The sequence below is a fragment of the Corythoichthys intestinalis genome, chromosome 10, assembly GCF_030265065.1.
Source record: "Corythoichthys intestinalis isolate RoL2023-P3 chromosome 10, ASM3026506v1, whole genome shotgun sequence".
Lineage (NCBI taxonomy): Eukaryota > Metazoa > Chordata > Actinopteri > Syngnathiformes > Syngnathidae > Corythoichthys > Corythoichthys intestinalis.
Window position 1 is genome coordinate 14,981,636 of NC_080404.1, and position 23,527 is coordinate 15,005,162.

The 23,527-nt window shown below is 38.7% G+C and overlaps 1 protein-coding gene across 4 annotated transcripts in view; it reads left to right on the forward strand.

Moving 5' to 3' along the window:
- pde10a (phosphodiesterase 10A) overlaps positions 1–23,527 on the forward strand; it is a 129,917-nt gene that overhangs the window by 74,808 nt on the left and 31,582 nt on the right. For all 4 annotated transcript variants that reach the window (XM_057848107.1, XM_057848110.1, XM_057848108.1 and 1 more), the window contains exons 2-4: positions 1,430–1,561; positions 19,230–19,258; positions 22,446–22,566. In XM_057848107.1, the coding sequence (XP_057704090.1) occupies positions 1,430–1,561; positions 19,230–19,258; positions 22,446–22,566 (282 nt within the window). The remainder of the gene's footprint in view (positions 1–1,429; positions 1,562–19,229; positions 19,259–22,445; positions 22,567–23,527) is intronic.

A 23,527-nucleotide genomic window follows, 5' to 3' on the forward strand; every position in this document is an offset into this window, starting at 1 on the left:
TAGCGCTCTACTGCTTTAAGATGGCGGCTGTTTTCTAACGCTGCCCAGACGCGGCCTAGTCTGTCACTGCGCATCTAGTTCAACATAAATGATCTCTATGAGACTCATTGGACGCTAGCTGCCACTAACGTAGCATGAGCGGGCTAGTATTTAGCAACGTCGGCGTCGTTTGTAGCGGTTGTCGGCTGCAGTGTTTGTTTTTTTTTTGCTTCTTCCTCTACGCACGTGACATCAGCGCGTTGTCCCGCATTAAAAGTAGTCCGAGCAAAACGTGATGCTTAGAGCTGTCAAAATAAACGATTACTCGAGGTGAATAAAATTACTCGGATCAGTTTTTAAACTCGAGTTACTCGAGTTGCTCGAGTATTCGTTTCAGCTCTACTTATAACCACTGTGCTGTCATGATAAGCTTGCTTACCGGACATCACTTTTTCATGAAAAATGGTGGTCGTATAAACTGCATTATTTCTTTTATCCAGGGCTTTGGTTCTCGGGTCATTAAGGTAAAAAAAAAAAACTGTGTCTCGTCTCGGCGGCGGCGGCAGCTACATTCGTCCCGGATAATCCGGCCGGTTCGCCGCGGCGTATTCGGGTCCTGGCTCTGCTCGCACGCCGTGGGGGAACGCTCGAGAAACCGGGGTGTTCGCCGGAGGCGAGGCGGCGGCGGCCTGCCAGACTGGCCAGAGCGGCGGGCTCCGTCAGAAGACGGCTACTTGCCGACTATCGGTCTCCAGTAGTGCCGGTGTTTAGCCTTAGATGCGAATTTACCACCCGCCTTGGGCTGCATTCCCAAACAGCCCGACTCTGTATCGTCACAAGCCCTGTAGTTTAACTAAGTGTTTACAATAGCTTTAGCATTCCTGCTAGCAGCAGCCTCGTATGTGTTCCAAAATTCTTTGTGATGCAGTTTTAAATGGCTGCTGGGTTAGTGGTTTTGAATGAGGACGCGTTCTTTCTGCCTCGTGGAACTTATACGGTACGTTTTGCAGATGGCGAGAGCGTCGTTTTTTTAGTAACAGCCGCCATAATATTCAACTACTTCTTGTCTTGTAACTCCGCCTCCTCAACCCCTCCTCCCTCAGGGGCTTCAGAGAGGGGAGGGGTTGAGGAGGCGGCGTGCTGAATTCTTCGGTTGCGCACGTTTGGAGGCAAAATCAAGTATATAATTATCGGATTGCATTATTGGTTGAATTTTTTAATTATCTGGATTATCTGTGTGACGTCATAATTGCCATCATCGGCTGATAATTATCGGTGACCGATATTATCGTGTATCTTTAGTAAAAACACTTATTTCGTTTTACTATAGCTTATTTTCCTCCTACACCTCCCTAATATGTTTATTCCAAATCTCCCTCACATTATTTATTCATGAACACGGCTGTGCAGTAAGTGAGCTAAAACAGTGTTTTGCTTCTGTGCTTCTCAGGTTTGACAGATGAGAAAGTGAAGGCCTACCTCTCTCTGCATCCGCAGATGCTGGATGACTTTGTGCTGGAGAGTGTGAGCACTGAGACGTTGGACAGATGGCTGAAAAGGAAGACCAGCAGCAGGCCTGCAGGTACACGCGCCAACACACACACACTTGTTCAGACATACACTTTTCGGCATCAGTCCCACATCGTGATTGGATCTGCTTATTTAAGTATATTTACACAGAGTTCGACCATTTGTCATGTTGTTCTAAGGTCACATGTTTGTGTGTTTGAGCCCACATAATCCCAAATAAATCGACCACAAATAGGAGCTGCCTTGGATATCAACATTCATCTTATGTTTTTGCAGTGAAACTCCATTTATCATTGTGGATATGTTCCAGATTCACCCACCCCCAAAATATGGTACATAGACCAACCATTGTTAAAACATTTTTTTTCTTTTAATCTGTACTTTATTTTATTTATATTTCGGACATTTTTTTTCTACTACATTTCCTAAATAAAATGCATCACATACAAAAAACGTAAAATATTATCATTACTAGAAAATAAATCATTTGGTGTTATAATCCCTGATTGCAGGCCAAGATTTCAAATGATAATCTTGCCTTTACTGACTAAGTATCCTATAAGGTGACTTTAACTCCTCGTACAGTGGTACCTCTACTGACGAAATTGGTTCCGCATGTAGTTTCTTAACTTCAAAATTCTGTAAGTAAAGACGCGTTTTCCATTCCAGACCCCCCAAAATTCAGACATAAATTTTTTATAATGCATAAAAATGCATCAAAACGTGAAACAATTACAGTTGTACAGATACAATTGCACAATAAACATAAAATCCAAGTTGTGCATAATGTAAAAAAAAACAAGAATAGAGTAAAGAATATAAGTTAATAGATTCATGTAGTAAAGCTGTCGGAACACAAGAGGCGAATAAAGAGGACGCTGGGATGCACACATACACATACAGTAGAGGTCCCTCTTTGCCAATTGGATGCCAGGAATGCTAGAAAATAGCCAATGGCACGGCAGCTATAAGAATGTTATATATAATAAACTCTGGGAGCTGCGAGTACTAGCCATACTGTATTTTTGCCTTTCTTATCCTGAAATGTCTTTCTAAACAAGAGTCAATATTTTCCTGTTGAGGAATGTCTTAACCTGAAAATTCTCTATGTAGAGACATTCTTAAGCAGAGGTAACACTGTAGTTATGTATTTTTTTTTTTTAGATACTGTCAGGTTATTTACACTACATTTAATTTTACAAAAATCTACTTCCTTAATGCTAAAAAATAAGGTAAAATACACTGTTGACGCTAGAGCTAACACAATGTTATGTTAAACGTCATATACAGTGTCTAATTATGATTCTTTGAAGAGCTCATATGAACAGACTAGACAACAATACTCACAGCCATATACTCTTCCTACTCTGTGAAAACAATAACAATAAAATGGTAAAACTGCAGTTTAGGACATTCAAGGGCCCACAATTAAGGCGGGCTTGAATTTACTAAAAACCTTTCAAACTGCAATACCTAGCAGCAATTTGTCATGCCTTCCTGCGTATACAAAGGCTTTATAAAGAATCCCATATGTCATATTATTAAGTACATCAGTTGGTGAGTAAATAAGACACAAGATCATCCATTCTTTTTGTGTCATTTTTGTGTTTTGTTTCTGCCATTAGATTTTTTTCTAATGGAATATGGTTTCATTGGCTCAAATTAAACCAAAAACTGTTACAGAGAGTACTGTCATATTTTCATATCTAAGTAGTTGTTGGCCCACCATTTATTTTGTCACTAAACCGAAAATATTTCTCATTACACTTTTTAAGGGTATGTACTTTGTTTATCATTTACTGTTTTGCTGCACAAATCTGTCACAGTCATCAAAACGTGTGATAGATGGCCAATGGAGAGGGAACGTGCCCATCGGGTGTTTATAGGTCGTTTGGATGTGTTCGAGCAGGCCATGTTGATTGTGCGCCGTGTGCTCCACTCTCAGCGAGCTGTTTCCCAGACCAACGGCATCCATCAAGGGCCCACAGTTCTGGCGAACAGCCCAGTCGAGCTGCTGACGTCAGAGGCGTCCTCCAGAGACATGCAGCTCGGCTGAAGGGGGCCCAGGGGAAGGGAGGGGGGCTTGGGGTTTCGGTTGTCGGCGGTGGCAGCGAGGGTGCTGGCTCTGGGCATGTTGTAGCAAAGGGGGAAACTGGCACAGGATAGATTTGTGACATTTTTTTTTGCTGTGGTCTTCATACAAATGGAAGTGTGTCCGTGTCTCAAGGCCCTAGTGGTAATCAAACTCTCTGGCGCCGAGTAGGAATAACTCATTGGAGTCATTCAGCTTGGGTCAGTGCAGAGGAATCAGAGCAGAACTTTATCACAGAGCACTGAGGGAGAATGTGTGATATCACTTTACAGAGGAAAAATACATGAAGAGACGATCAGTACCACACTGCCTTTATGCTTTTTGGCACTGGAGCTGCTCACCAGGACCTTGTTTTCACCTTACGGTATAAGCATTAAGGCATTTTATTGTGGTTTTTCTGTATGTGATGGGTCAAAAGTACCCAACCCTTTCTGCTCTGCATGTTTCTACAAACGCTATGCTAATTGTGCTTCCTCGATGGTAGTAACACTTGTGACACCCCACATCAAACGATAGATACGAGGTCTTTTTTACGCCACCTGGAGGGAGGGCTCTTAAAAGTCAGTCGCTTCTTGGTGAGGACACGAACTAAAATGGCTGCTTCTCTTGTGATTCGTGCACAGATCAGAACGAATTTGGTAGCATTGTTTTGTTCGTCAACAATGAGGAAACAAAGATATTCAATCGACCATTGTTGTTTTTGTCAATGATGACGGTAACCAAGATATTTCGTCGACAGACAAATTTTTTCATGACGATGAAGTAGCGATGACGAGCTGAAATCATGTCACACGAGACTAAAACATAAAGAGAAGAATGCCAGTTTTCCTTTGACGGGACGAAAATGTGACATAGTTTTTGTCACATTTTCACAATGCGTAACATTTTCATATGATATGTGTAATACGTCAGCCTGCATCGTAACTGTGCTCCCCCCCCACCAGTGTTTAGGCTGTGCTTCAAGCTAGGTTGCGGTCCAGGCCTGCTTGTTTTGAAACGCATGGTAAGATCTTATCTTGGCAAAGAAAATGCAATGTTGCTTAAGCCTTTAAAGGTTTGGATTGAGTGATCATTACACACAAATTTAAATCGTAGCATTAGCATAGCATTTGCTTTAGCATTAGCGCTGACTTTAGTGTAGCAAGTGTTCTCTTAGACCGTTGTTGAGTTGTTTTAGTTTGGTGGAGTTGACTAAGAAGTAGTTGTGCTCCGTTTTTGTGGTTACAAATAAAACCATTGGAAAACCGTCACGAAGTTGCCGTTTTACTTGTAGTCGCATGTGCCGTGATGATATTCTGACAGTATGATAACCTTAAGCCAAAATATCACTGTATCACGGTATTGCAATAAAAGCTCTAAAATGTGTTACTTAAAGATATCTGGGTTTTAAAAAAATGTCCATTAAACAGGATTTTTATTTTTCCAAACATACTGTATTAGCAAATTGGAACATAAGTTTAATGATAAGTTAAAATAAATAAAAAAGAAACAAAAAATAACGGAAATATTTTAAATAAAATTAAAACAAATGCAGTGCTTTAGGTGAGCCTAAACCCACAGCCACAGTTTGCATTATTACCATCACAACAAAAATAATTCAATTATTTTCCCTAAAAATCACGTGTGTATGACTTGTAGAGTTTACATTGTACACGCACTCTCTTTCTCAACACAAACAGTTGCCAGAGAGAAAAAAACACATGTTTTACCACCGCTAGACACACTAAAGACGCTGGAGTTGACGCTCGTAGCTGGTGGGAATCATCACAGTTTTTGCTAACCTTTAATTTTGTATAAATGCGAAATCATATTGGAGGTACTGCCTCTTCAGCAGCCACTCTCCGCAAACATGTTTTACATGTTGGTTGGCCTTCCTCCTTTAAGCCACGGCCGTCTGTAACTTTTCTGTAGCTGAAGTATTCCCATACCAGCGATGTTGCTTTCTTCGATGGGGGAAAAAGTTCAGGAGTTTCAGCTCCTCTAGCCATCGTGTAGCACAGCTGACTCACTGACACTGAGAAAAAAACGTTGGGGGAGGGTTGAGCCTTGCAGCTGCAAGCAAGGGATTTCTCCATGATTTTTTTTTGGGACACAAAAATAGCTAATACCTTTGGGACGGTATGATGGAAAATGTATGCTGTTTTGAAACCTTGACCTTTTCATACCATGGTATACCTTGAAACCGGTAATCGGCACATGTATAGCTAATATATGTGCTCCCCTGTCAATGTCAATAAGAAATTATTTGAAGTCTTTATTTTTGGACTAAAACTTCTGAATTTATAGACGAAAGTACTTTGAGTAATCGTTGACTAAAACTGGACGAAATTTGTTTGAGTTTTCGTCAACAGAGGTAGAAAAAGAGGAACACATTCTGAAAGGATACAGAATAAACTTTGGCCTGGCTTTCACTCGCTGGCGTGACGCCCCCCACCCTGACGATTTTGGGTGCGGTGGGGGGGGTTTGGCCACACTAAACCACACGGCTGCTAACTGTCATATGCTATTGTTTAGCCACAACTGGATTCATTACCTTATTACTTTTCATCCTTCACACAGCCACTGGAAACAGAAATGTTATTTAATCCATCTGCAGGCAACCATCATGATTTTACGACACTATGCGGGTGTGCGCTGGTCCTCATGGGAAACGCAGCGCTGGTCCTCATGGGAAACGCAGTGTTCCTTAAGGCAAAACACTACCGCCTTTGTCCATCGCTGTCGCAAGAATCGACTAAACCTAAAAAGTTCCCAAGTGTTTGCCTGGCTCTGCCAGACTGTTCTCCCTGTATTTTTCAAACACTAAGAGTATAGTCTGGGAACCAGCCCAATAACGGCCTCTCGAGCAGGTAAAAAAATCAATCGACAAATCAGATTCGTTTATTTGCGTGATGTGTTCTTAACGAGCAACGTCACTCTTGCGCGTCGAAAGTCGTCTCCCCAACAACACAGATGGTGAACGGGAGAGCCGAGAATATGTTCCAATCCACGGTAAAATCAGTTTTAAATTACCAAAAACACATCGACACGAGTCATTGACAACAGTCTGTCTCGCGCTAGCCATGTTGAATAAACTCCGATCTCTTCGTAAGTTTACTTCCGCGCGCAAATCCCTCGTCATTTTACTAACGTCACGTCTGCCCGTCGCTGATTGGTCCACTCCGCGTTCTGTTTGCTGTGGCTTGCTCCGCCCTGGAAATTGTATCCGCGTGAATGGTGGCCAGACTCAATAGCTGGAACAGCGGTGAGTATGGTGTACCAGGCAACCCAAGTTTTGCATTAAGAAAAATAATCCAGAAAATTCTTATATTAGAGGTTTTTGTTTTGAACCTTCAAGGCAATCAGACTGCTATAACTTCCTTCACATAATAATGACACAGCAGCAGGAAAAACCGGGAGTTCAGTATTTTCGTCGAGGACACATCATTGGGCTCTAAATCCAAGCCCGTAGACAGGGGGTGGGGCACGGAGTATGTTGTCCCGGGCCTCAGGACCATAGGGGCCCCTGAATGACCCTTAATTTATTTTACTTTATATTCATATATTTCTTTTTTATTTAAATCATTGTCTGATTAAATATTATGTTCTAGTGGATGTATACTTAAAAACTTGAACGTATCAAATATTTCAAATAGATTTTTTTTTTTACCTTTATGTGCACAATGCCGCCTCTACCCTCTCTGTCTTAGCAGAGAATGGTTTGACCCTGCTCTGGCTCACTCAAGGCTACACTACGTACGTGCCCTGAAGCGGGAAATTAAAATCTGTCATTGTTATAAACTCTAAACATGGCGAGTCGTCATAAATCGGGTGCACATAAAAGAAAAAGAAAAAGAGATGAAGATCATAGAGGTGAACGAGAAAAAAAAATGGTCTCTTGTCCCCGGGCCCCTGCAAGCCTTTTGACAGCCCTGTCAAAATTTAACTCACAAATTTCAGTTTGGAAGAATATCACTCTTAACAACTTCAGTTAGTCCCGCCAAGAGACAGATAATAAGATGATCCATATGTATTTTTTTGTGTGATTTGACAATTGGCACGTTTGAAGGCAAAACAAACAGACAACAGAAATGTAAGGATTACTAATGGACAAACCTTTATGTGGTAAAAGCAGCCTTTTTCTATTTAGAGTTAAATTTCTGCATTAGCCCTATTCTTGTGACACATTTAGGCGCAAATGAGTTTTTGTGTTGTTTCTAAGTGCAGCCAGCCCCTGTCAGCACTTGACCAGCACTGAGTTAACAGCTTCCTGGAAGCAGTCCCTGCAGCATGTCCCGTTCTTTCTCATCATGTGATGGACAACATCGGATTACATCAGACGTGTGTGTGTGTGTGCATGAGAGAGAGCAAGAGAGAGAGTGAGTGATTGGAAAGGTCATGTTACAACATTTAATTCCTGATCCCAAAAATATAACGCATTTTATATACAGTACAAAGTACAATCAGTTTTTTAATGGTGATAATTAATGCATTGCTAGACCTCTTTCAGTCAAAATGCTGTACAGATGAGTAAAAAACCAAGAACAGAAAACAAAGACTGGTTAAAGTACAAGTAAAATAGTTACCATTAACATACCCAACATTTTTTTTTCACTTGTTTATCAGTATTTACTAGAGATAGACCGATTATCGGCGCCAATATTTGGAAATTTGATGTACAGTGGGGAGAACAAGTATTTGATACACAGTCAATGGGAAAACCCATTGGCAGTGTATCAGATACTTGCTCTCCCCACTGTATATCGTATTGGGCTTTTTTTCTTTCTTTTTTTTTTTTTTTTTTTTAATCCGAACAGCCGATATGAAAACAAAAATCAATTTAAAACTGGGTTATTTCAGCTCGGATGCAGCTGCGCCTCTCTCTCCTGCCTGCTGTCTCCTGCACTAGTATTTTCCTTGTCCTCTGATTGGTTAAATTTGAAGCTAAAACAAAGTTTCATGGTTTCAGTTATATTGAAACTTTTATTTTTTCTGAAAAAATTCAGGGAGCTATTATGTATTTAAGTTTTTTAACTTAACAAGATGTGCTGCTGAGCCTCAGAACTCCCTGTATTTTTGTTGTGTTGTATTTTCTGTGGAAAATTTTCAAAAAGCTCTTTTATACAACTTTAGAAGAGATGTTTATGAGTCTAGAAAATTCAGGCAATTCGTGAGCTATTATTTTCTATTTGTTATTCAGTAAATATGCTTTAGGCATTTTAATGAAGTTCAGTGATTGGATTATTCAATATTTTTACGCCAATTTTTACACTTTTACCGCAAATGAATATCGGCTCCAAAAATCGGTTATTGGCCCGTCTAACTACTCATAATTGGTATCGGTCTTGAAAAACCGATATCAGTTGATCTCTAGTCTTTAATATTTTTATTCTCAGACATTCAAACGTGGTCTACAGCATTTGTCGAACATGCTCCTTTTCAAATCTCCATAGATTGTTATGGACAGTGCTGCTGTAGAATACAGGATACTTGGATCGGATCAACTGAATAACTAACCACTGAATTATGAACTAATCTACTGGATCTAATCAACATAACGAGCACATTGCCACGATCAACAATGGACTATTGGGAAAATGAACAATCAGAGGGGATGGTTATTTAAAAAAAAAAAAAAACAACTTGTAATCACTACGAAATCTGAATGTCAAAAATTGTTATTTGATATTTTCTGCGTCCTATATGGTATACTGGGGGTGAGTTTCAATAAACTTCGGCTTCTCCCGTCTGCCCTTTTCTTTTCGGGTTGAATTAATTGTAAACACATATAAATGCTGTATGTTTGTTTGGATTTGTCATGCCTGAAGGGAAAATAAATAAATACCTCACATTTCTGTATCGACACTGCAAATTTATCTGACAATAATCACAGAATGCTGTCTGAACCCTACAGAGTCCTGTTTACAATGACTCAGCGTAAAAAGCAAGGGCAATGGCACTCCTTTTGCTACAGCTCTGATTCGACAATGGTTTGGTTTGTTATTTGTACACATGCATGTCTGGTACTACTGGTACTTGACTGGTACTTGGCCCAAGTTAATCAGATAATCCATCATTGCAAAAGATCTTATAATTTGATTGGTTAGAGACTAAATTAATTGGATTTTTCCTTTGCAAAAGGTTTTTATTGGCAATCGAACAGCTGTGTTAGATTAGTGATTGACAATTAGCAAGACTGCTGCCCTGCTAGTGGCAATTTGTGCTTTGGTTTGCGATAGTTTTGCCAAATTTAAATACAGCATAAAAACCTGTAAAATATCCAACAAGTTTGTGTTTTTTACTCTTGGATACAGTGGTTTTGGGTGCACTATGACCGAAGCACTAAATGCTACCTCAGCCCAACGGGCTACTAAACAGCAGACTTTCACACTAGCACAGGCGTCAATTATTTGTGGAAATTCCTTATTTATGGTCAGGAACGGTCCCCATTTTCTGCGGATTGCAGGGGCCCACTGTAGTTCTATTTAACTGTGGTAATTTAGATCAGGAGGGTTATCCATCCTAATGGTGGCTTGGAAAACCGCTTGAAAAATGTGTATTCTGTTTCAGATTAGACTGTTTCAAGTGAGCCTAAAGGGCAAGTGTGTTAAGCAGCTGATTCCCTATTTTAGTTCAGATTGTGGATCACAGTGACACAGAGACAAAGATGTGTTTGTGTGGCATGCCCCAATTCCACATACCCCCCACTGGTGGGATAAGAGCTCCATCTCACCTGCAGGGCTTGCCACCAGGGAGGGGGACGGTATGCGGGTGCACATGCAGCACAACAATCTTGCTTCAGCTTCAAATGCAGGAGAAGTGTTGTCTAAAAATCAGCTTTACAAAACGATTTTTCTTGCTAGGTAGCCAATGCATGTGGATGAGTGTAGTTTATATTATGTTCTAATTGATGGTTAACCTCCATTTGCTATTTTTTTGTGAGCAAAAATTCCAACTCTGGGTGGCATTCTTCTACATTTTCCAATGTTGGAAGTCTGTAATTTCTAGTGTAAAACCCTAAAACATCTACTCTAGTCAGTATGTCCTCCATAAACGAGGTCAATGCAAGACCACCACTAGGCTGACACATATCGAGCGCTGAGTCACTGGCCACTCAGCATCCTGTGAGAGATTATGTAACTGTGGCAGCAGATCAATGAAGCTCCTGTCAAGGATCATACAAGTTAGTAGTAGCCATCTGAGGGACTGCATAGGTGAAAGCTCTCAGTCCAGACTAGTGTTCAAACACCTTGTTCTTGTTTGTATCTTGTCAACAGTTCACCAGAGAGCTTTTAGTTTCATGGCAATCTATTGCACTAGTGTTCACGCATCTTATTCATTTTTGTATCTTGTTGACAGTTCATCAGAGAGCATTTGAGTTTCACAGTAGCCTGTTGGATGTGTCATAGTTTTTGTTCATTAAACTGTGAAAAATATTATTTTTTTTAAAGGCTATGACCAGGTTTGTGTTTGACATCTCTGCCGTTTGTCAATCGATAGCAAAAGTCATTACAAGCAAAACATATGCTGTACAAAAGTTGTGTTTCACATTAATACCTATCTAGATTATTATTTAATGTGGATGAAATAGCAACATTTGCATTATTTGTCCCCTAGCCGCATTGCACATTCGAGTGAATGGAAACTGACAAGTTTCAACAAGCAACTTCACTATAAATGCTTGGCCGCCACAGCTCTCATGCAGGTAGGAGTTGATGAAGCAAAATATACAGTAAATGCCCTCCAATTACCATAAAACTGGAAGGCATGAATGAGAAGCAAGGATATATAAGGAGCATAGTTGTCCAGCCAGACTAAACCTTCTTTATATATCGAATACTAGAATTCCAAGCAATTGGGGCCAACTTCAACTTCATCCTGAAAATGAGCATCATGGGCTAGTTTTGTCTCTATCTGAAACCAAGACCTGCCCAAAACCAGAGCTCACCCAGACAAAGAGTTCTGACCATACAAAACCATAAAAATCTAAATTAAAAAGTTGTTTTGAAGTTGTAACCATTTTCAGCTTTAAAGGTTGGCCACATACGAAGTGAAGGTATTTGTTGTTTATCAAGTGCTTCCCCAAATAATCAAAATAAGGAAGAACAATTGCAGATGAGTGCTAGTCTTGAGTGGTCGGAACAGAAAATCCAGAAACCGGTCCACACACAGGTTGATTTGAGACAAGACCAAAATCTTCGAAGGGCGAGATCTAATCTGTCTCGAGTGTGTTACAGCACATTCCTGTGCATTTCCAACCTAAAATTACAATGAAAGATTGTGAGGTCAAAAAAGTCGAAAGAAAAATAAACCATCATTCAATTTAAAGTAAATTGAACAATAAAACATAGTTTATGTCTGCACTAGAGATGTTGGGTAGATCGATTTAGCCTATTTTTTTCTAAGAACACATCTGCCCTTAGTTTACTTTTAACGAAACGCATAGCTGAACCCTGAAAATATGGGATGCCATCAGAATCTCACTATCGATAGTCTTGGTCACTGTGGTGGAAACATAAGAATACTCAGTCATGGCTTCAGAAATCAATCCTTCAACACCTAGCATGATGTAACCAAAGCGAACATGCGTTACATTTGCGTATTGAATTTTTGGCTTTCTTTGTTTATTCCAATGCAGCACAGTTTATTTAGACAGTCTACTATCTAAAGCATCTTGCATAGTTTCCCATCCCATGAAACCTAATATACGGTATACTGCGAAAAATACATGTGGCACTGGAAACAACATTGCGTCATACAACGTCAAGACTGATGTTTCTTTCCATTGTTATTTAAATGAAATCCCATATTCAATTTTTCAGTAACAGTTATGAGCCACGTGATTATGCTGCTATTTGGTCATCTATTAGAGCTGCAAAATATTTTGCAAAATTAGGGTATGGTTATGTATAATTGGTCCAAGTTGGTCTCTGGCATGCACAAGTCATTACAAAAATAAAGATGGTTTGTCTCATTTTTCTCAAAGGGACTGCATTCTTTAAGTGCAGCTCCCTGCCGTCTGTTTGACGTCACACATGGCCAGGGGTTCACGCTAAAATAGCTCTCACGGCTAAGTTAGGAAACTAAGGGAGGCATGTTTAAAACAGCAAACAATATGGCAGGCTGTAATTCTTTCTTCACATGCACAGAGGGTTATTTCAAAGCTTGCACTAGCTTCAGTCAGCAAGATTTCTTTTCTACAATGCACCGGAGGCTTTTCATGGTTGGATCACATGAAATGTTATCAAATAGATCGGAGCAGTTTCTGCTCTTGTGCTCTGTTGACTCATGTGCACTGAAGACTGCTCAAATTGTGTGGGTATAAATCCAGAAACTGTTATCATTGGCTATCACCAGATATTGTCAACGAATACATCCAAAGTCAATTTTCATGTGTTTCAGGGCTCCAGACTAACATTTTTTACCATGAGCACAGTGGCCCATAACTTAAAATTTTAGGGGCGCACACTAGGCCTGAACAATTTTGGAAAAAACTATTGTTGCGGTTTTTGGGGGGTTTGCGATATATTGCGATATTATTGTGCGATATTAAAAAAATATACAGTATATATATATTTTTTTTAAAAGAAATTTTCACTAGATGACTTGAATAGCTGTTTGGAAAGACTTTGGATGACTCACCATCACCACAGTGTACAGTGATCCCTTGTTTTTCGCGGTTAATGGGGACCAGAACCCACCGCGATAAGTGAAAAACTGCAAAGTAGCGCACCCCCCTCCCCCCAATTTTTTTTTTTTGTGTGTGTGTGTTTTTTGTGGTCAATGTATTTATTCAGATTTAGCATTGGAAAGAGATACATATAAGACGTTTTTTTCTCACTTTTTCCCCCAAAGTGATTTAAAAATGTATATAAATAAATGGTTTTTAAGCACTTCAAATGTCATAATTATGATCACTTTTAAACATAACTGTCCAACCAAATCATTTTTGAACAAGAATAAACTACTGTAGTAGAAAAAAGTTTGGTTTTATTAAATGCTTCTGTTTATGTACCTGAGCTCTGACTCTTGGAGTGACATGTAGAAATTTCAAACTCCTCATGATCACTTCTGGCATTTATTTTATATGTCCCCAATGTCTCCACACACACACACATTCATTCCTGCGCAGCTTCCTTGCAGAAACTGTTTAACAAGTTAAACGATGATTGACACATTGCTCCGCTTTGAAGTCCGCTTCTTTGGCAAGATCAAAGACAATGAGCATCGTTAACTTTAATAAGCAAGTGCTGCAGTGAATGTGAGGGACAAAGGGCTTGGAGAGGGAGGGTGTGAGGCTGTGCGCAGAGCAGAAAGCAAGGCTATGTGGATTAAAAAAAAAAAAAAAACTATCGCACGTGCTTGCGATGGGACTATCGCGCATGCACACATCGCGATGGTGATGTTTAAACGATATATCGTTCAGGCTTAGTGCACACTGTAAATCAACACGCAAAGTTTTTGTCTAATTTACACTGTTTAACAGATAAAGACTTTCATAATAAATGCATAAAACTGCAAACTTAGTAATTAGGTTAACATGGGAATATATTTTAGGGAGACACAGCTGTAACACTGATGTGGAGTATCCCATTCTTGACAAAAAACAAATATATATGAAAAAGAAGCAGATTCTTACCCAGATAGTCATAGGTTTAAGTAAAGGTGTAATCTTAACCTTGCATTGTCAGCCAGTTGAACTCTCCAATCCACTAATCGCGAAAAATGAATTTTCCTCCTTATTTCTGCCTCCTTTGAAAGTAGAGGTGCAACAATTAATCGACTAATCGATTAGCAAATAAATCGACAACTATTTTGATAACCGATTAATCGTATACTGTAGGACCTTCTTCAACTTAAACTTGTCTGAATTCTTAAAATTAAAACATATATATCTTTTCATTTGTAAATATTGTTAGATTTCTTCATCATAGTTTGTTGAGTCAAAGTAAGACATGAACAGAAATCTGCTTTTACTTTGGAAAACCAGGGGCGTCACTAGGTTTTAAGAACAGAAGGGACTTAGCCCCCAGGAGTTACACAGGATTGAAGTGAATGTAGCATACAAGCACAATACTTCAAAAAAATCTAACAAGAGTACAGATACCAAGTAAAAAGGACCTTCACAATGCATTTCAGATTGAATAGCTAGCAGCAGCTAAGTAGCAGCGTTATTTTAGAGCTGGGAGGTAACTTTTGACCGTAAAACAAAAAGGTAGTACCAACTGCTAGCAATGTTACAGGGAAAACGCGGACTGGTTTTTCAGAGATGTGGGCATTCTCTATTTGAACAAATGAAATGGATTGGATAGCGACGCACTGAAGGGGCGCTCTTCCATACTGTATGAAGTAAGGGGAAACTGACAGATTTGTGATCATATTTAAGTTAATAATGACAGGTTATTAGATTAGGGTTAGGGTTAACCTTATAGTGAATATGTCAGCATTTTTGTAATGTTTCTGTTTTTTTTAAATAAAAGAACACCAAATTATTTAGAGGGTGGGGGGCTTAACAATATTTTAGGCCAAGCGACGCCAATGTGGATGGAAAACTATAAACATTTTTGTCATTTTACAGACTGTCTAAAGTAGCTTCTTAATAAGGCTGCAACAACTAATTGATTCAATTTATTAGGTAATTAGTTGCCAACGAATTTGATAATCGATAAAGGTGAAGGAAATAGTCGTCCATTTTTTTCTTCGTTGCTTTTTACAACATACCGAAAACAAATTCAAGGTAAATTGTGAAGTAATTTAAAGAATGGACATTTATCCGATTAATCAATTAATGGTTTAATTAATTGTCCGATTAAACGATTATGAAAATAATCATTAGTTGCAGCCCTATTTGAAGGTAGTGTCCTTTTCACCATTGTTCGCAAGTGCTCAAGTGCTATGAAGTTTTCCCGCTACCCCAATTATAACCGGCTCCACACATCGCCCACCCCACCACCTTTTTCTTCTGTTGTATTTACCGTTGGTAAATTAGCTCGTTACATTACCCCCAACTAATAGATTTATCCATGAAGGAGTTTCTCAGCAAGAAAACAAACAAAGAAAAACCCTGTAATGTTACTGGTTGCGTGTTTGTGAGTCGATGAAAAAAATACTCGTACTGGCTTTAATTTTAGTCGCAAAATGCGACCATTTGGTCACATTCTGGAGCGCTGTGTTTACTATCTTCCGACTAGCCTCAAATCCCTCCAGGAATTTGCTCTTGAGGTCTCAGAATTTTGCATTTGTCAAGTCAAATGATTCCTCTCTGGATTTTACTTTTAATAGTGTCATAACTGAAACAAATGTCTCCCTAAGTAAAAGTAGAGGAAACATAAATCCACGATGAATGTTCAATGTGTAGTCATTCTTTGATTTATTTTTGAGTCAAATCTTGAATTAGTCCTGAGAATTCACCAACTTTCAAATGGCCACTTCCTCTTGAGGTTTTTGCGTCTGTATAAAGCTGGGAAAATGGGTGTACTGTATACAGTAGACTCACAACTGACGATAGTGTTTGCTAAATTGAGTAGAAGTGTCTTGACTATTTCGTCTTGCAGGATGTGTTTGTATTGCGTGTGGTCAGTGGGACACTTGATTGTTGTCGGTGGTCACACATGTTGTAGTGGCACGGAATATCCACAAGAACTACCAGTGGCACTAGCGTGGAAATATTCGAATAACGACAATTATATACTTTTCCTGGCTGCCTTCACCTTGTAATTGAAAATTTTCTTCATTTGATAGTTGCCACTAAGTGTCTGTAGGGAAGAATAGAGGGTGGTCACATGTGAGTCATTTGCTCCTAACTATGTTCGACCAGTGTCTGGCTTGCATAACGAAGCAGTCACTGACTAGAAATACAAGGTGTTTTTGTTAGGTGCCACGTGACAGTGACATTTTAAAAACTGCATCACTACAAATTACCATTGCATTACTGATAACACCTACTGTTCACACATTTTTGTCTCAGTTCTGTTCTGTACACACGTAATTGGGACCATTTTTTGATTATGTTGACAAATTGTTCTGGTCCAGTTGCTGCAGATTCAATACTTTAAGATGATGCCCTTTTCCCCACATAACAGTGATTTTTATTCGTTAAAGGCTTTAAACATGTGATATTATCTTACCTGTTCAATGTTTTACTTTGACCAAATTTGACAGCAGGCTAAATCCTTGCTACTGTGTGAAATGAGTGGCATGAAGTCCAATAATTGATTGCATTAACAGCAACTGAAAACAAAATCCACGATATTCATGACTTTAAAGAGAACCTCGGTCTTATAAGCTCTACTAAGCCATAATTGTTCTTTGAGTAAAATATGTCATTCGAAGCACATAAAATATTGCCATTGATTTAAAAATCTTTCATAGTTAGTACATGCTTTCACCGATGGAGGGCACCATGTTATATGTGGCACAATGAAAGCTCGGGGCGATGACATAGTTTGTCACTGTCACTACACGAACACTGCGGGTGTTCTGCAATTCGTTCTACGTGGCGAGACGTCCAACACATGCGCACATCGGTCAAAAGTAGCGAGTACTTTCTATTTGTTTTTTTATTATATTATATTGTTTTTTATTAGTCTTTTATTACCTTTGTTTGCCTCAAAATACTTTTTGCATGTGTTGTCTTCTCATTTTTTTTTTTAAAAACATTTTGTTTTCTTGTGGTAGCTAGATTGTTGATCTGTTGAGCACATTAGTCACATAGTGTATTTAAACCACCCTTATTTGATATTGATATGTTTCAGTATTCTCATGTGGCATCTTTATTACCGTTTTTTTCTACACATTAAGGCGCATCTGAAAGCCTTTGTTTTTCTCAAAAGCCAATAGTACGTCTTATAATAATTATTAATAAAAAAAATATTGGTTGATTTCCCTTTATTCATTTATTCATTCCCCTTCATGCAGCTTTATCTACTGGATGCATAACAGAACCCCAATACTACGACTACTGCACCTTATAATGCGGTGCGCTCTATATATGTAAACAATTTTAAAAGTGCCCATTCATTGAAGGTGCTCTAATATATTCTGTCTGTATATATCAGCGCTCGGTAGTACTTTGGGTGTCAAATTCACCTTTTGTAGACGTTTCGCAGGTATAACAAGTTTTTGTTCATTTTGCCTTTGTAGCTCGTTTTGCGAGATATCGACAATGCTGTCATGCTCATTAATGTTCCTCTCGGGTTCAAATTGAAAGGGCCGAGCAGATGACATGTTTATGTCGCTAGAGTCATACTCTGCAAGCCCGGCAGAGTAACCCAGTACCATCACTGCCCTGCGACCTCAACAACAATGGCGACATACTAAAAAACTAATAAAATTAATTACCTGACTAATTAAACTAATTTTACAAATTTTATAGAAACGAAAACATCAAGAGGGGTTTTACTATCAGATTATTTTAACTCATAATAATATTTATCTTTTGAGAACTACAAGTCTTTCTATCCGTGGTTCCCTTTAAAAGTCAGACTGCATTGGATGCTTTGTAGGGGTGTGACAATATATCGATATGGTGATATATCACAATACTTTGAATAACAATAGGTTATCGATATGCTCCCGTCAAGAATCGGTATATCGTTTTAAAAATATGTCACCATTTTTGTAAAGAACTAACAGGTTGCTACCAAAATTTTCCACTACAATAGTACATATATGGAAACTTGTTGGCTTCCATTTGACTAGGAGGGGCGAATGAAAGCATGGCACTCAAACATGAAAATTCCAAGCCCAGTTTAAATGAATTGGACATTTATTATTGTCACTGGCAGATGATGACTTAAGAAAGATACTCATTTGTTTGTTACAGTAGTATACCATATTTTTCGGACTATGAGTTGTTTTTTTTCATAATTTGGCTGGGGGTGCGACTTATACTCTGGAGCGACTTACGTGTGAAATTATTAACACATTATTGTATCATTTCATTTATTATTTTGGTGTTTTGCAGTGACACTCCTGGTTTGGTAAACTTGTTATCATGTTCTTTATTTTATAGTTATCTGAATAACTCTTAATAGCTATGTTACGTTAACATACCGGCCACGTTCGCCTTTCGTTGTTCATGCATCATGTAACATTATCATACTGTACACTTATTCAGCATGTTGTTCTCTACTGTTTTTTTATTTTAAATTGCCTTTTAAGATGACATATCTGATCTATGTGTTGGATTTTATCAAGTAAATTTCCCCCCAAAATGCGATTTATACTCTGGTGCAACTTATATATGTTTTTTGCTCTTTGTTGGGCATTTTATGGCTGATGCGACTTATACTCAGGTGCGACCTATAGTCCGAAAAGTATGGTAATGTTTGGATATTTATTTACAGAAATGTTGGACTGAAATGTCTGTGAGGAAATAAAAGTTTTTGACAGATTGTTTGCAACAGTTAAAAATAATGTTAATTTTCCATTTAGAAATAGCTTATTTTTCTCTTAATGGTATATCAGAGATTGATGCTTTATCTGTGTATCAATAATTGTTATTTTGTGAGCCTTGAATCGCAAATCGTATTTTATTGGGAGTAACTCAAAGATTATATCCCCAAATGTCAAGTAATCCACTACAACATGCTATTATGGGTTCCTGGTTTTGTTGTCATCATCTCTAATATCAATTTTCTCTTCACAGATGATACGTCATCTAAAGAAGTCAGCAGGGTATGTTTCGCTTTTTTTTTTTTTTTTTTTTTTTTTTAACTGTACAATATATGACAGGCTGCATTTTAATGAGATTTTGGGTGTGGATAAATCTGTAAACACTTTAGTGATATCATAGACTTCATAATACTTGACTGGACACGGGAAACAGGGCTGATCTGTAGCGGGCCTACTGTATTTTCAAAAACTTCAAATTCAAATATTTTCAAAATCAAAGCTGTTACCGACCTAAAACCAAAACAGGCACCCACCTTAGCCATATATGAGTCTCCATGAGTAGCGGCATAAAAAAATTCAAAGTCGTTCCCTTATAAAATCCCGATTATTTTTTATATAACAAAATTTTAAATGGCTATTAAATTATCTGATTTTACACTAGATGCACAAAAATCACCAAATGCAGAGATAATCACCTATATTTTCAGGATCAATAGCAATAGTTAACATATCATGTAAGTTTTTGACCAAAATATCAACTTTTTATTTTTTATTTTTAAATTTAAGTTACAGCTAATAAATCACTCAATCTAACACCAGAAACTTAATGCTTGAGGAAAACATGCGGAATCAATTCTAAATAATATGTAAATAGAGTATTGATTAATTCTATATACAATCACAATTTATTATAGAATAGAATAGCCATTTATTATTAGTATGCAGTAATACAATGAAATTGTGTAGCATCCCTTTACAGTGCAGGATAAGGTAAAATCTCAAAAGTGACATGCAGGTATGAAATCTAAATAAACATAAATATAAAATGCTTATGAGATAGTCCTATAATTCAGGCAGTGCAAATGATAGATGTGGTGTTACCAGGATGTGAGCCTCGTCCTTCAACAATCACATAGCCTTTTTCTATGCCTTGCATTTTCTGGTCACCTCGACTTCTACAAGTCCCTGTTTCTCACTGTCTCGTTTCTGCCCTCCTCGACTCTGCTCCTTTTCCTGCCGATCAGCTGCTCCAAGGCCTTGTTCTTCCGCGCTTCTGAAGTCACATCCTTGGAGGTGTTCGCACCCAAACAGTTGAAGAGGGACGGCCAGGAACTCCTGCAGGTGGTCTTGTGCTTCCTGCACATCAGGGAGTCCCACAGCGACATTCCGAAGGACGCCATGTGGGCCATGGGGAGAGATGGCAGCTTGAGGACGGCACGGCCCGTCTCCAGTTTTCCCTTGTTCCTCCTTGCCTGTGCAACCGTGTTGGGGTTGACGACCGCCATGATGAGCCCGACACTCTGCTTCTCGATCGAAGAGTGCGCCAGCACCTTGTGGGTTAATATATAGCCGGCCTTGACAGACTTGTAGTTCTCCCACCTGGCCAGCACCTTCTGGCTTGAGAATCGGGCCATCCTCATCCTTTCAGGCTCCTAAAAAACATGTTGGTTTTAGAAAGATAGGTGTTTTGATTCAGATTTTTTATAAAGTGAATAATGCTGGCCACTTACTTCAGCCCCAGGACACCTGGGCAGCACCATACAGCCGTTGTTGTGGAAGCTGCTGTAGATGTTCTTCCAAAGGTGCACGGAGTCAAAGTAGACGAAGATCTGCTTGTTGCCGTTGGTGTAGGACCATGGTGTTTCAGTGAAAGTTATTAGATTGAAATATTACAAAAAATAAAACACGTAAAAGCTGATTGTTTTTTTAATATGGATGGAAATGTCTAAAATAAAATCTAGAGATACAAAATCCAACATGGCCGCCTTAGCAAAAAAATTAGGTTTTTACGTTGAAATTCTTGTGAAAAAATGCTTAAATCCCTGAATTCTTTATATATATATGGATGTAAAATAGTCCCGAATCTTGGTTAAAAGCAAAAGAAACCATGCAGGTACCATTTATTTTATGTAAATATGGCAAATATGCGGCTCGTCTTTAAGTTCACTGTGGCGCCGCCTTACCACAAGTCTACAGCAAAGATAATTTTCACGTTTGAAATTCTTGTGAATAAATGCTTAAATCCCTGAATTCTTTATAGATATGGACGTAAAACAGTTTCAATTTTTCATTAAAAACAAAAAATAAAAAACAGGCAGTTTGAATTTACGTAAATATGTCGAAGTATGATACTAGTCTGTTAGCTCTTTGTTATGAGAAGGGGGCTGCCACAATGGCTTTTTCCGTTGAAAATTCTAGTGAATAAATGCTTGAAAAACTAAATTCTTTAAAGATATGGACGTACAACAGTCTCGATTCTTGGTTAAAAGCAAGAACCGGGCAATATTGCGAGGTATGGAGCGGCTGATTTCTCCAATTGACTTTTTTCACGTTTTCAAAATGCATGCATGGTATGGAAAATATAATAATTACCCTGAATCCTCGAACACATCACTCCTGAGACGATCCTTCTTGTTAGTATGTGGTCCAGATTTCGTACTTTATGAATGTAACGCATTGTGCTCAAAAGCATGTGTGAGAGTGACACTCACACCGATATCTAATAAATGAAGCTGAGTCACACAGCACCCTACGGGCAGGTGGGGTGCAGAGAATGACCAAGCTTCCCTGTCAAGTATCTTGATGTCTGTGGTGCGATACACTATGTCTTAACTGGCAGTTGGATAAAATTCCCTAGTGAAGCCACACCTAGCTCACACTTATTCTGACGCCTCTATGCCTACAGGAGTCTCTGTCCCCTTGTGGGGTTCGTGACCTCAATGAAAAGGACTTACAACCCTATATACAAAGAAAAAAACGAGGGTCACTTAACCTTTTGGTGCGTCATCCATACGTCTGTACAAACAGGATGTGGGAGGGTCAGATGTATCCCTCGAGGGAGGCTTTCTAGTGCGCCACTCTGCTTGCCGCACCTCCTTCCTCACCCTCCCGTTAGGGGCAGACATGACAGGTCTTTGGCCCCTTGCGAAGCAGGAGGTCTGCCTGTTACGTGAGCGCATTTTTAGATGAATGTGAGCATCAAAGCTTGTCAACGCTTTAATCAGAGCTGTGGGGTTACGATGGCCCTCTCTTGGGATGCAGGATACATTAGGTGATCCCTCGGCTAGGATGCAGGTAAAATTTTGACGAAAGGTTATTCCCTTGTGAATGGTAGGAAGATTATCCTAGTTCGTTCAACAACAAAAAAAGCATTCAACAAAAAAAAAAAGCATTTTACCCACATTTAGCTTTTTTTTCACTTGAAGTTGACGGGATGGATGCAAATTTCTTTGTGTCTTGTGTCCAGCAGTACCAGGACACGAACATGCAGGGTGTGGTGTATGAACTCAATAGCTACATAGAGCAGCGCCTGGACACTGGAGGAGACAATAAGCTGCTGATCTATGAACTCTGCAACATCATTAAAACAGGTAAAATACTGCATTGCGGTCATTTATCTTTGTACATAAAAATTAAATATTTGTATCTGTTCATCTAAGTGGCGAGAAATACCATATAATTTTCAGTTTGTTTTGGCAGTCTGCCTTAAACTCAAGTTTCACTAGACACAAGGTATTTTTATTAGGGCTTGGTAAAGATTCTTTTTTTCATTCGCAGTTATTAGCCTTAAATCATTTACATTCCTCACAATTAATCACGTTGTTATTTGCAAAGTGCAATAGTAAATTTAAAAGTATTACACAGCAAATTCTTATTTTAAATGTACTGCCATAGCATTTGTTTAGCAAGTACTTTTGACCCTTTTACGTATGTACAGTATGTATATATACCGTATTGGCCCGAATATAAGCCGGCCCTGATTATAAGACGACCCCCTCTTTTTCAAGACTCAAGTTTGAAAAAAAGACTTTTTGAACACCAAATTAATTTTTATACAGAAAATAATTACAGTACATCCGAAACAAATGATTATAACAATATATTTGAGAGAAAAAGCATGGTATTTTACCTTATTCAAATCTTAATATCTGAACATTTAAATATGTAAACTAAAGTGCAATCACATTCGTAAATGAATGGCTTCTGGTTTTTTAAATGTAAATAAACCAATCTATTGTGATAAAACAACAAAATTGCAATAACTGCATCAAAGTAAAGTATTAATGTAACTGTAGTCTTGAAACAAATCTGAATGAGGAAAAACATTGCAATAAAATAATGCAAACTGGTTAAACTTCAGAGTAGCTGAGATCTATCATGACAGAACATCGCTTCAAGGATATCTGGCGCAATCTAGCGTCGTGAATGGGTATAACGTCTAGACCGCGAATACGACCCCCTCTTATTTCAATACAAAAAACACCGTCTTATATTCGGGCCAATACGTTATATATAAACACTTACAGGGATAACTCATACCCCTCCCAGACA